At 36.4% G+C, this 14,242-nt stretch overlaps 2 protein-coding genes across 2 annotated transcripts; one reads left to right on the top strand and one right to left on the bottom strand.

Annotated features, from left to right (window-relative positions):
* Positions 1 to 3,717: 3,717 nt before the first annotated feature.
* LOC108985455 (protein PLASTID REDOX INSENSITIVE 2, chloroplastic-like) lies at positions 3,718 to 8,353 on the top strand. Its single transcript, XM_018957760.2, has 3 exons — positions 3,718 to 3,969; positions 4,043 to 4,141; positions 8,008 to 8,353. Exons 1-3 carry the CDS (start codon positions 3,760 to 3,762, stop codon positions 8,200 to 8,202), a joined length of 504 nt encoding a protein of 167 aa, XP_018813305.1. The 5' UTR covers positions 3,718 to 3,759; the 3' UTR covers positions 8,203 to 8,353.
* On the bottom strand, positions 8,289 to 9,869 carry LOC108985454. Its single transcript, XM_018957759.2, has 3 exons — positions 9,405 to 9,869; positions 9,145 to 9,293; positions 8,289 to 8,683 (listed from the first exon to the last, which is right to left on the bottom strand). Exons 1-3 carry the CDS (start codon positions 9,664 to 9,666, stop codon positions 8,573 to 8,575), a joined length of 522 nt encoding a protein of 173 aa, XP_018813304.2. The 5' UTR covers positions 9,667 to 9,869; the 3' UTR covers positions 8,289 to 8,572.
* Between the last annotated feature and the right edge of the window lie 4,373 nt (positions 9,870 to 14,242).

Here is a 14,242-nt window from a genome sequence, read left to right as displayed (position 1 = left end):
CTACTTATAAGGGCATGCATGTAATTTATTTCTAAATACTTAAACTTTTTAACAAGTGAAGACTAGGGGAGATGCTTACTGGTGGCGTAGCCATCCGATGTGGGTCGTGGGTTTGACCATGAACCTCAGACGTGGGTGAGCAACAATGGTTGTCCAGGGCGACAAAGCAGTAGAGAGAGAGAGAGAGAGAGAGAGAGAGAGAGAGACGAAGAGAAACAAATGAGAGAATCGACATGGCTTACTGAGGCGGATAGAGGTCGTGCACGGTGGTGCAATCATGGACGGAGGAGCTGAGCATGGCGTCCGTGGTGGTCCAATGATCGAATTGTGTCTTGAGCCCCATAGCTTTCTAGTGTGAACCGCCGTGCGTGGGCACTCCTGGAGCAACGACTGGTGGTTCGAGGTAAGGCTCATGGTGACTCAGTGGTTGCTCAAGGATGGCAAGGGTTGCACCGTGCGATGCTTGTGGTGTCTAGGTAGCTTGTGGTGGGGTCGTGCTTGACATGAGGAGTTGCGGTTTAAGGTGGATCAAATGGTTGGAGGTTGCTCTGTTTTTAAGTGGCGAAAATAGGGGACTATTTTGATGTGGCTATGGTCGTGCCTAGGGGTATAAATTTTAACCAGAAAATCGGTCTGGTTCTGTGGAACCGGACCGGTCTGGAACCGGTTTCTAAAATGCAAAAACTGACCGAAATTGGTCCTGTTCTGTATCTATGATTTTTAGAACCGGACCGGTTCACTATAATATATATTTAAATTAATTTTTTTAATATTATATAATATATAATAATATAAATATAAATTATATATAATAATATATATTATAATTACATATAAGATATTATATTAATATCACTATTAGTATAGTATATAGTATTAGTAATAATTTAGTATCAATGTATTATTATATAATATATATTCCATAATGTATAACATATAATATTAGTACATTGACATACTCTAAGCTAGTAACAAATTAGCAATTAACATTATAAATATTTTTTTTATTACAGATTTTTTGTATAATATTTTGTTTTATGATTTTTCTTTAAATAGCATTTTTTTTAATAAAGTAGATTTTTTATAGCAGAATTATTTTAACATAGCAGATTTTTTTTTTTATAAAGCAAATATTTTTAGCAAAAATTTTTTTACATAACATATTTTTTTATAAAGCAGATTTTTGTAAATAGTAACAAATTTTTAATAAAACATAGTTTTTTTAAAAGTAGTTTTTTTATAAACATATTTTTTTTATGACAAATTTGAAAATTATTTAAACCGGAAGACCGGACCGAACCGGATCGAAAATCGATAAAACCGAAGGTACCAGTTTAGGAGGGTAACCGGTGTGTAACCGATTTTGAAAAATGCAAAACCGGTGCATACCTTTTCGATCATAAATTTTGTCCAAAACCAGACCGGACCGATTACACTCCTACTTATGCCATTTGGTGGTTGTCGTGGCCTTGGGTGTGGGAAGGCTACAGTTTATGGAAGGGAGTCAAGGTGGCTGCCGGTTTCACAAGGGGCTGGGCAGTGGGGCTAGTGGCTTCCGTCGTGTAGGGGAGATCTCGGCACGTGGGGTAGTTTTCCGTTTGGTTGTTCCCATGGTGGTGCACAGTGGAATTGACGTGGAGGAGCATGCGGTTGGAATGGGTGTGTGGTGGTGAAAGCAATGTTTTGAATACCGTACCGGATGGCGTACCGGTCAAGACACTGGAACGAAATATTTCGGTATCGGTACCGTTTCGTGTACCGTTTCGGGATAGTCGATATATGAATAAATTATATATATAAATATATATAACAATTATATTCTAAAATAATAGTTTATATATAAATAAATTATATATAAATACATACATACATATAAATTATAAATAGTCTAATCTAAATTGGGGGTCAAAAAATAAACTTGTAGTTTGAAAAAACGAAAAAAAAAAAAAAAAAACACAGGCGAAATATCGGCCGGTACCGGCCGAAATATAGGCCGGTACAGACCGAAATTTAGGCCGAAACGGCCGGTATTTTGGCCGTACGGTATATATCTAGTACCTGTACCGGCCGGACGGCCGAAACGAAAAATTTCGACCGTACCGGCCGATACAGTACGAAATTAAAAACATTGGGTGAAAGGCAGTGTCTGTGTGGCTTGGGTGGAAATTGCTATACATGGTGAGGAAGAGAAAACGTGCTCTGTTTTAGGTGCTTGAAATATGGGGCGTGTAGGCTTGCTGGGCGGTTGGTACACGACGACTGGGTTGTTTTCATGATGGTTCAAGGCTAGCTACGACGGTTAGATGTGGGGCTTTGTGGTGCACTCTCCTTGCAGTGTCATGGAGTGCTCGATTATCTCATGGTGCAACGGTTTTTTTTTTTTTTGTGAGTAAGGGGTGGTGGCACATGACGGGACTTCTTCTTCTTGATCCCATGTGATGGTGGCTGAGTAGCTGGGCGTGTTAGGGTGCCACAGCAATGCACGATGGTTTATTATTATTATTATTATTATTATTTACATTGGTGGTATCAAAAGTTGATGGTGTCCTTTCTGTCGCTAAGTGTGGGATTTGCTCGCTATGAAAGAAGAAAATATCAAAAGGTGGGAAAACAAATGGGTTGTGTGCATGAGTTTGGTGCAGCCTGGATGTGGAGATGTGGGGGAGTGAACATGCGGTAGCCCTAGCTTGGGGAAGTTTCTAAGGGTATGCATGTATTTATATAGGTAACCAAAACTCTAGAGAAGTGGAAAAACAAAATAAAGAAAAACATGCATAAGATATTGAGTAGTTGTGTTGGGCTTTTAGAATAAATCTTGGGCCACTACAAAATATATGCGTACTTGATCTATAAATTATTAAATGAGCTTTAACCTAATTACAAGTTCAATAAAAATTTATATTCTACCAAAATAAAAATAAAAAAAATTTTAAATCTGTAATCTATTTTAAATTACTCGTTAAATCTCAAATAAAATTTTCATCCATATTAATCTAAAAAAATAATTTGGACCCGAGTTTTCGTGCTGGATCCGGGTGTTACAAGTAACATCTGAGCGGAGGTAGTGGCTAGTGCTACTCATGCGCAAGCTTTCGAATTAATTCTCTCTCTATTTTTACGTAGCCCAAGTTGGAATTCCTATCAATCATGTGAATTATCAAATATAATGTTTCAAACTACAAATGACCTAATGCTTATTTTAACATAAAATACTTCAACAGCTCTTATTTCATTTGTATAAATTATTCTAATGCATTTTTTTTTAATAATTATTCCAAAAAAGAAATTTTGTAGTGCAACTCTCTAGGTTTTTCTAAGTTTTAGACAAATGTATTTTGCATACTATAAAATCCTTTTTGTTTAATCTTCTCATGCTCTTTTACCTTTCTATCTCTGAGAATCTCCATGTCATTCCTTCTCCAGTCCTATTTTCTTCTTCTTTCCCTTTTATTTTTTTAAATTATTTATAAGTCTAATTTTTAACATATTAAAATTGGGAAGCGTTCAGTATAAATTATATTGAAATATATTGATATTTTAATTTTTTTTTTTTTTTTAATTATAGTAGGCTTTAGTGTGTTTTGCATCAACATGAATTTGGCAAAATTCTTTCAAAAATTAATATTTTCAAGTGAGCGGCACAATGGGACACGTGTATCACCTTTATCGTAATATGACCGTTGGAATCTGGAGAGCCAGCGAAGTTGTAGCATTACAGAGAAGGGCACGCTTACCCTACACTTCACTACCAAATTCCAAATGGCCCTCTACTACTCCTCTCTTTTCTTCAACCCTGCAGTCACTCCCGCCATCCAACCCTCTAACACTCCTCTCTTGCTCACCCCAATCCGTATCCTACGCCTCCGCCATTCGAAACCCTTCTCCCAATTCACCTTAGCAAAACCTCCCCGAGCCTCGCCGCCACACAAGTACACGTACCCGGACCCCATTCCAGAATTCGCTGTAGCTGTACGTACCTCCATGTCTCGGGTGTATATTTATGTGGGTCTTATTGTTTCTTACGTGTTGTGTACTGTTGCAGGAGACACAGAAGTTCAGGTCTGAGCTTGTGAGGAAGCTTTTGAAGGACAAGGATACATTCGGGGATGACCTTGATGAGGTCATAGATGTCTGTACAGAGGTACTGATCTTCTACTTTATGTGCCCAAATATTCAGGTTATTATTGTGAGTGGGTGTCTGTTATTTTTAACAATTGATTGCTTTGGTGTTCCTAACTTTCTAAGTATCAATCGGTTCCGTTAATCAGCTTGCAATGATATTATGAGATAAGATCGGTCTCTTTGGAGAATTGAATGCTCCCCTGGCGTTTTCTGGTTGTCTGAGATAAATTAGAAGTGGGTGCCTGTTGCATTAATACACATGCGCGTATGATCATGTTTTTGGGAGATCATGCTTCTCTTGAATTTAGAAGTACTTGAGCACTAACTACTTGAAAAAACGTCCGAATGAAGGACATTGTCGATAATCGATTTTGCAACGAGACTCCTGAAAAAGATCTCAAGAAATAAGTCGCGAAAAGTTCAATAAGCGCTTGTTAGAGAACATAGTTATTCTCAGATATTCTCAGACTATTTCACTACTGTGTACAAATAGTTCACTACTATTTACAAATGATTTTAGATACTCTTAGCATCCAAACGGAGAAGACTCAACCAGAGCATATAATTATGGAAGTATAACTGAGATATCTTTCCAAGTCTCTATAAACACATCGTGAATGGAATCATCATCATAATGGAATCGTTCCAAAATGTTAACTTTTCCTGCAAATGATGCTGAAATTTGAAGCTCTGGCATTCCAAAATGATATTGTAGAAAATAAAATATAATAGAAAAGGAGATGGAGAAGAGTGAATGAGAGGGAGAGAGACTTTGAGGGTTACATATTTGCTATTGTCAATTATCTTTGAATACATAACATATGTCTCTATTTATTGGTGAATGAGACTTGAGAAAGAATGAAAATATAATAAATATTGATTTATATAATAAACTAAATATGGTAGAGAATAAGTCATATTACCATACATACTAGAATATTATGAATATATTCTATAATAAGTATGGTAATATTCTAACATCCCCTCAAACTCAGTGGATAAGACCTGGGGATCTAACTGACAACCCGACAAAAGGTGTCTCTGTGGTGCGTGGGGCAAGTGGACGGTGGGCAGCAAACCAATGTGTGATGAGATTGATGATGAAAATGAGGGCAGCCTATGAGATTTATCACGATTTGGGATATGTTAAGTGCGTAGGAAGCCTCTGGAAAACATGTGGTGAATAGGAAATAACACAAAATAACACGTTGAATATGAGACTTATTACAAACGGGGAAAAAACGCTACAAGAGACACTAGGAAATCAGTGACTCTTATTTCAAAATGCCAAAGACAACTCATACAGTCGGTTGGTGGTTTGATATGAGAAAAATCATATTGAAAAAGGGATGTAACTGGCATGTAAAGAACCGTACCTGTCAAGTGCTAAAAGACTATTAAATTGGACGTGGTGTGATATGTAAATAGCAAAGTCAAGGAACGTGTCTGCTAACAAAAGCATGGAGCACGGATACAAACGATTCTATGAGAGATACCAAGATCGGGTATTCTCTGATACCATGTAGAAAATAAAATTAAAAAAGGAGAATTAGAAGAGATAATGAGGAAGAGAGACTTTAAGAGCTATATCTTTGCTATTGTCAATTGTCCTTAAATACATAATATATGTCCTTACTTATAGGTGAATGAGGCTAGAGAAAGAATGGAAATATAATAAATCAATGATGCCGATTGATTTAATTAACTAAATACGGTAGAGAATAAGTCATATTACCATACATGCTAAAATATTATGAATATATTCTAGAATAAGTATGGTAATATTCTAACAGATATAAAATAGATACTACATCGGGCGATACACAGCTTGAAGTGAAAAAAAACTGAGTCATCATAATCTAGTGCACATTTAACCATATTTGCGTTTATTACCCTTTTATTACTTCAGCAAAATGCTATCCTCTCCTTGATGATCAAGATCATTTCATATAGAGCCAAGTAAAGACTGTTCCAGCTTGACAAATATATGTGTGTGTTGGCTCAAGCTCAACTCGATTCAGATTCCAGTTTCAAATTATTCCCAATAGCAAAACAAAAAGGCAAACATTATAAAATGACTTTATTTAGCTGATTCATTATACTTTGGCTGATAAAAAATACATTACACTTGTAGATTTATTGTGTTTCACATAACCCTAAATCTGTAATTTTTTTAGAGTATTAAATCTCTAATATTTATGCAGCTACTGGGATATACATATATATATATATATATATATTTTGATGAGCTCAAAAAAATCGAGCTAAGTTAGGATTCGAGCAGCTCATGAGCTTAGATGATTCCAGTGAATTTGTATGAGCTGGGCTCATTTATTAGTCTAAACTTTCTATTCAAAATCAGATTGTTTAATAAATGGCGTCCCAGATTCAAGTTGAGTTTATACCAGTCGGCCAAGCTGTTCGGGAACTGGTTGGTGATTGAGAATTAAGTACTAACACGAGGATATGGTTCTGGAAGTGACAATATTTTGTGACCTTCCACTGAGTCTAAAGTATCTCTTGATTTTGTTAAAATTCAAAACAGGAGAGATTAAGGAAATTTCTAGTTTTCTGATCTTTCTTGTAAGCATCTTCTGGGATAAAAGATTATTATATACATAAGCTGGCAGCTCTGAGCAAAGATACTCCGCAGCATATGGTGGATCCTATTTTTTAGCCGGTTATTACCTTACAGGTTTCATAGTAGTTCATGTAACATGTTGTTTTTGTGGGTGTTAGTGTATTGCTAAGGCAAATGGTTAAGCACATCCTACAAACATGAATCCTAAAATAGTTGGATCGGTCTACTTAAGAAATGTGTTTTTAGACTCAATACTAATTCCCTATAATGTGCAACCTGGTCGTGCTTTATGGGAAGAAAGCAATGGGTGTCCCGTCGTTAACAGAAAATAGTAAATCACTTACAAAAAAAAAAAGTTAACAGCAAATAGTAAATTGAGATTTTAAATTGACACGAGTTTAAATTTGGTTGGATTCACTGTCGAGGAAAAAAAGAGTAAATTTTGTACGTTCCTTTTGTCGTTTCAATCCCAGGATGTTGTCTAAAAATATTTCTTATGCTAATGGAAACTTCTGGTCATTATCAGCATCCGAGCCATAATTAAACCTAAAGTCATCTCAGCTTGCTTAAATCACATTGCTCAAAACCTCAGTTGGGATAATAGTTCTCATGGTACTGATTCTGCTGAAATAAGCAGACATTTGTTCCCTTTCTTTTCTCTTAGCGAGCCTGGCTTTTGCTTGAATTGAATTTAGTTCAAAGCATTTCCAATAGGCATCTTACCAATTTTTAAATTGACTTTAGTTTGAAATTTAGTTTGGTTTGGATGCACTGCTGAGAAAAAAAGTAGATTTTGTATCTTCCTTTTGTCATTTCAATCACAGGATTTTATTGCCAGTTATATGTGATCGATCTCTTATGGCTGTTTACCAAAGAATTTCTTATGGTTCATGGACAATGCTGGTCACATCACCATCTGTCCCATAATCCAAGTCTTGTAGTCATTGCAGCTTGTTTAAAATCACACTGCTCCTACTCTCACTAGTGACTGTTTGACAGCACTGATTCTGCTGACATAAACTAGCATTTGTGTTCCCTTTCTTTTGGGAGCGTGGCATTTGCTTGACTTGAAAACAGTTCAATCAATTATTGACCCCAAAAAGAAGTATGTTACCTAACTACGAATCAACACCATATTCTTGACAGCTTGCATCAGATTTTCCAACTTTTTGTGTATGTTTGGCCCAAAGGAATTATTCTGAGATACTATATATGTATTGTGTGATGCTTTGAGCTACGAGTTCAAATTCAATTTGAATTTATCATGAGTTTATTGACATAACTAGCTCATAATTGGATGCCAGATATTTAGTGAATTCTTGCACAAGGAGTATGGAGGACCAGGGACATTATTGGTGGAGCCTTTCACAAATATGTTGGTTGCTCTCAAGCAGAAACGGTTACCTGGAGCACCTTTGGCTGCAAGGGCATCCCTGTTATGGGCACAAAACTACGTCGATCAGGACTGGGAAGTTTGGAACTCCAACCTACCGAATTGATTTCTCTTCATAATTTTATATTTCTAAAAGTCAAAATTCCATGTTGTAATTAAACTCATGGTCATTGGGACGAACTCACAAGAAAAGGTCGAGGCAAGTTCTGTATATTTTTCAAAATATCACTTTCAATACAGTAAGCGCCCCTTTTGTATCCACAGTGAGATGTTGTTGTCCCACTAGAAATTATTTGAATTTGGAGCTGTGGTTGATGATGGATTGAAATCTTGGTACCTTCATGGATTTGAAGAATCCTTCTGCTCATCTTGGGAGTCCATCTATGTGGATCATCAGGGTATGAAAGTGGCAATCCTTTACTTTATCCAATAAGTCTGACACACACCATTATACAATTGAATGGTGAAATTACCAGTCAGCTTCCTGCCTCAGAGATGCTCTGCAATGAGGGGCGCCAAGATTTTGATCTCATTACTGCAGAGTTCGTTGATGGTGTCCTTACTCGCTGTCTTTCATGTTTCATCACCTGAAAGTTTTGGCATGTTTATAGGATCAGTACAGATGGATGACAACAGCTTCTTTTCAAATGAAGGTTGAGTACTTTATGCAGGTAATATCTCTTATGTGGATATACCATCAGCAGAACCTCTGCCAGTTTAGTTGGTCATTTTCCATTCTGCGAACTAGATCGCTTATTTGTTAATGTCAAAATGATTGTGATATATATAGTTGGATGACATAACTATATGTGCTTGATGTAATCATATAATGGTACTTCGACAAGACGGATTTCAAGCTCATATAATGTTTACAGCTGTCATAAACACAGATAATTCAAGCAGGCATGGTTTTGGATTACAGCCAGTTCACTAACTCAAGAGATTGTCACGGTATTTAAAATATTCTATCATATGTAACATAATATTTAATAAGAAGGCACAGCTAATAAAACTTGGATGCTCAATGGCTTGCAGATAGATAAGATACCTGAGATGTCTTCTCCATATCTGACTTCCCTTCTGCCTCACAACCTGAACGCTGCTGCTTCTCTGGCACTGTCTGTGACTTCCCATCTGATTCTTGCTGCTGCTGCTTCGTTTTGGCATGCTTTTTTGCCCGCAACACCTTCATGACCTCTACAAACAGCAATAAACATCTAAAGCTAATTTTAAGCAAAACAACTACTGACACTCCATCTAATAGATATAGAAGTTTGTTGAGTTCATGAAATAGAGCAAAAACAGTACCTTGAGTAGTGACAAGCCGATAAGCATGGCCAAGAGCAAGCGTATCAGTTGGCCGGAGAAGTTTTACGCGGGTGAACCGGACGGTCTTCTGCTCCTTGTTCTCTTCCTCAGGTACAGGCAACGGGATGATCAAAGAAACATAGTGACCGGGATTCGTTTTCATCACCTCACTGGCGCTTACAGGCCAATACATCCTCTCTATCTTACCACTTGGGTGTTGTATTACCAGGGCTGCTGCATCTATGGCCTGACAATTGCCCATCACTCACTCTCTCTCTATCTTTTTTTTTTTTTTCTCTTTTCTCTTTCGGAAAGATGAAGAGGACGAAGATAGATAAGGAGAAGAAGGAAGGAAGGAAGGAGGCCGTCGAGTAAGCAGCAGTCTCTTTCTATACAGCTCCCACCCCACACCCCAACAAATATAGCGAAAACGGGACCTTTCTCAGCAGGCCGTCCCAACTAACTTGTGCTGATGCAATTGCCAAAACAATATAATATATATAGTTCAAATTGACAATAAACGGCAAGATATTTATTTATAGAATAATGTTACATACAGTCGTAGAATGCACAAATGTCGTGCAGTTGTTTTGAAAAAAAGTAAAGTTTATTGTTAAAAAATTAATTTTTTTATTATGTAAATTTCATATTTATTCACTTTTTTTAAAATGACTATATGACAATTACACACGTACAATTATAAGTATAGTTATATAAACAGCAAGTTTAGTGAGATGTTGCATCAAATAAATAAATATGGAGATTACTGTATTTGAGGAGGAGGCCGAGGACGAGTAGGCACCGGCACGGACGTCCGTTGTGGGTGTGAATGCCACGTGGAAAAAGTGAGAAAGGTGTGAAATTGGACGTACTTGCTCGGCGGTGTCGACGGGGTCAAGGTTTTGGACTTAGGGAATGACGAAGGATGGTGTTTCTAAACTAGTTAAGGTTGGTTGTATCTATCTGACCATACCAAAACCATACCAAAAGCGTGCGAATTTGATTCTTTTCTGTGGATTGGGACATCCGGCCAACTTATCCGCATTTCTCACGCTGTTTTAAGATTGTGCATTGTTTTTCTTGATTTCTATGATAGAGTGGGAAAGCAAGATAGATAGTTATGTGAAACCAAATTTATACTACCCTTTGATGTGTATGTGGTTTTTTTTTATAAATAATATTAAATATTTAATAAATGTTACAAGATCCATCTCATTTTGTATGTATGTATCTCTCGCTCTAAGGTCTAGTTTGGATATTAAGAATAGGTATTTGAGAATACCTCACTATTGTTTACTATTCTATTATTACATTTTTACTACTATTAACAGAATACCTGAGAATTGGTACAAATAAATATTATTGGGAAAAGTCACTATTTATAGCAGCCATTTTTGCATACATTATATGTCAAAATCTATACTATACATTTCTTAAATTTAAAATTAGAGATGGATGAGAGAGAGAGCAGAAATGAGAGAGAGAGAGCAGAGAGAGGAGAGATTGAGAGAGAGAGCATAAATGAGAGAGAGAGAGAGCAGAGATGAGGGAGAGATTGAGATGAGAGAGAGAGCGGAGATGATGAGAGAGATCGAGATGAATAGAGAGGAGAGAGAGAGAGAGCGAGATGAGAGAGAGAGCAGAGATGAGAGAGAGAGAGCGGAGATGAGAGAGAGATCGAGATGAGAGAGAGAGCGGAGATGATGAGAGAGATCGAGATGAACAAAGAGGAGAGAGAGAGCGAAGATGAGAGAGTGAGATGAGAGAGAGAGTGGAGATGATGAGAGAGAGCGGAGATGAGAGGGAACGAGATGAGAGAGAGAGAGAGAGAGCGGAGATGAGATGAGAGAGAGATTGAGATGAGAGAGAGAGCGGAGATGATGAGAGAGATCAAGATGAACAGAGAGGAGAGAGAGAGAGCGGAGATGATGAGAGAGATAGACATGAACAAAGAGGAGAGAGAGCGGAGATGAGAGAGAGAGATGAGAGAGAGAGCGGAGATGATGAGAGAGAGCGGAGATGAGAGGGAGCGAGATGAGAGAGAGAGAGAGCGGAGATGAGAGAGAGATTGAGATGAGAGAGAGAGCGGAGATGATGAGAGAGAGAGACGGGAGATAGAGACGCTGGTGAGAGAGAGATGAGAGAGAGAGAAGCGCTGCGTTTGAAGGAAGGAAAAAAAAAAAAAAACAAGTGGATGAGAGGCATCCACATAGTGTGTGCATTGTGTGCACCACTACAGTGGATGCTCTCTAGCACTTCTCTTGGTACAAAATCCTAAAAGTTTATTTAGGAAGTCTCAAACCTATTGGTAATTAGAAAGCCTCAAATGTTCCATTTGGTTTTCAACAATTTTGTTGAGAAAATAAGTTTATATCTTATTATTTCAGCGTTTACTAATTTTAAAATATTCTTATGTATTTTTTTAATTCATTGTGTAGCACCTATAATAAATATTAAAACAATAAATGTTAGATAATATAATCTAAAAATGATGATTAACTGAGATTTGGGATGACTACATTTTATACACTCAAACTATTGGGATTTTTAACACTTTTCTCCCAAAACTATATACAAAATTATTATTTTGCTACCCTCTAAAATGATAGAGTTATCGAGAGTTGAGTCCTGACACTTTTTATTTGTTTTTTTAAATTTTGTGATTAAGGATATGTTTTTTTATTGATATTATGATTTTTTTTAAAAATGTTTAAAGATATAAAAAAATCTATAAAAAAAATGATTTGGCCGTCTCAGGACCCATGCCTGGGCTACACCCTCGGTGGGTGTAGCTAGGGATGTGTAAAAAAACCGGTAAACCGTTAAATCGGATTGGACCGGACCGAACCAGCAGGTACCGAGTTTGGTTCAGTCTTGTTCCGATTTTTCTTTTTCTAAAATTGGGTTGGACTGGACCGGATCGGACCGAACCGGTCAGTACCGAGTTTGGTTTGGTCCGGTTCCGGTTTTTCTTTTTCTAAAATCGAATTAGACCGGACCTGACCGAACCGATCAGTAACGAGTTTGGTTTGGTTCGGTTTCGATTTTTCTTTTTCTAAAATCGAATTGGATCGGACCGGACCTGTTCATATATATATATTATAATTTTTTATATTATATATAATTTTTATATATAATATATAATTATATATAAAATAGTTTTGTTTATATGATAAATTACTAATTAATATAATATTAAATTTTAAAATCTTATATCACAATAATCTATTGTATTAATAGTTATACTAATACTATATTACTATATATTATAATATACTATAATATATCGCTATAGTCTATAATACAATTATAATATACTACAATATATTATCACTATAGTATTATATATTATAATATACTATTATATAATATAGTATATAGTATATTAAAATCGATAAATCGGACCGAACCGGTAAAATCAGAAGTACTGGTTTAGGAGGTAACTAGTGCGGAATCGGTTCTTGAAAATGTAAAGTTTTTCATTAGTTTTAATGGCTATTTTTCATTAGTTTTAATGGCTAGAATTTATTGATGATGCAAAGTTTCACTGTTTTTATAGTTTTAGAATGCAATGTGTCAATTTTGATATTCTAAGATACGAAAGTACTACAAAAGGCAAAATAATATACATTTTCCATGAAATTTTAAGGCCTCAACTATAGAATCACCTAAAAAGTATACACGCACTGAAGATCATAATCCGGTGGAAAGCATTTTGGTGTAATTCTAATCACTTAATTTATGTATTTTTCTTATTTGCTCCCCCGTTCAAATCCCATGTTTTCTATAATTTAATCACTAAACCTACTGGAATGGCAAATAAAGCACCCCCACTATCGACATTCGGAATATTAATAAACACACCACAATGCACAACTTTTTGTGAAAGGTTCGTGTAAACTGATCATCAAAGTGGCAATCTTAGAAAATAATTGAGTCTTTTTTTTTAGTACAAGCAGACATCAGTCTCAGGCTGCTTCTTCGCAACAAGTTGAACTTTGTTCCATTGCTCCCCCCCTCGTGTGAGTTTGTGGAAAGTGACGTAGACCAAATCAATGGAACAGTACACATTTGTAATTGAATAATAAGGCAAGCATCAGGCAATAATTCGAATAAATCAATCTGCAATTTGGAGGCATAACTCTGCAAGACTCACCAACTCCAGTCAGAGTGTCGGTTTTGAGACCCAGATCATGAAACATGAAGAAACTTTAGAAATCCAAGGAAAAAGATGCGTGTTTTTTTATTTTTATTGGGTTATGAGGAAGGTCCTACAGCTTGAATCCAGAGACAAGTGGATTTGACTCACTTGATCTGCAAAATAACTTCTTAGAATCCCAAAGTTTGAAATTAGTTAATGATCGACTCCTAGTGAAAATTCACGTGTAAACATCTCTGATATAAATGTCAGTGTATGTAAGCCATGTGAGGTGTTGGGAAACTTTGGTTTGCGTATTAAATGATGAATGGACTACTTCTTGTTCAAACATGGCTGGTATAGGGGACTACACCTTCAATATTATAATACCAAAGGCCCTTAACTTGTTGTGTGGCTCTGGATGTGGCAGCCATTCATTTTAAATAATGGAAGGTCTTCAAGGGTCAGTTTTTTTTTTTTCTTGTTGTAATTGCTTGACAGCTTTAAATATAGAAGTTGATGGGATTCAAACTCCTCCATGCTTTTCAACCCTATAATGTTCATAACTTGCTGTATGTCTGTATATACATTGGCTCTTGAACATCCTAATTTGTAATTAAAAACCCTTTCCTAGCAAACAATGGAGTCTGAGGTGTTCCTGGTTAGTGGGGCTATTGTTCTTGATGTAAAGGACATGAGT

This window comes from Juglans regia, chromosome 13 (assembly GCF_001411555.2).
Source record: "Juglans regia cultivar Chandler chromosome 13, Walnut 2.0, whole genome shotgun sequence".
Taxonomy (NCBI): domain Eukaryota; kingdom Viridiplantae; phylum Streptophyta; class Magnoliopsida; order Fagales; family Juglandaceae; genus Juglans; species Juglans regia.
Note: the sequence above shows the minus strand (reverse complement) of the source record. Positions and strands in the feature narration are given on the sequence as shown.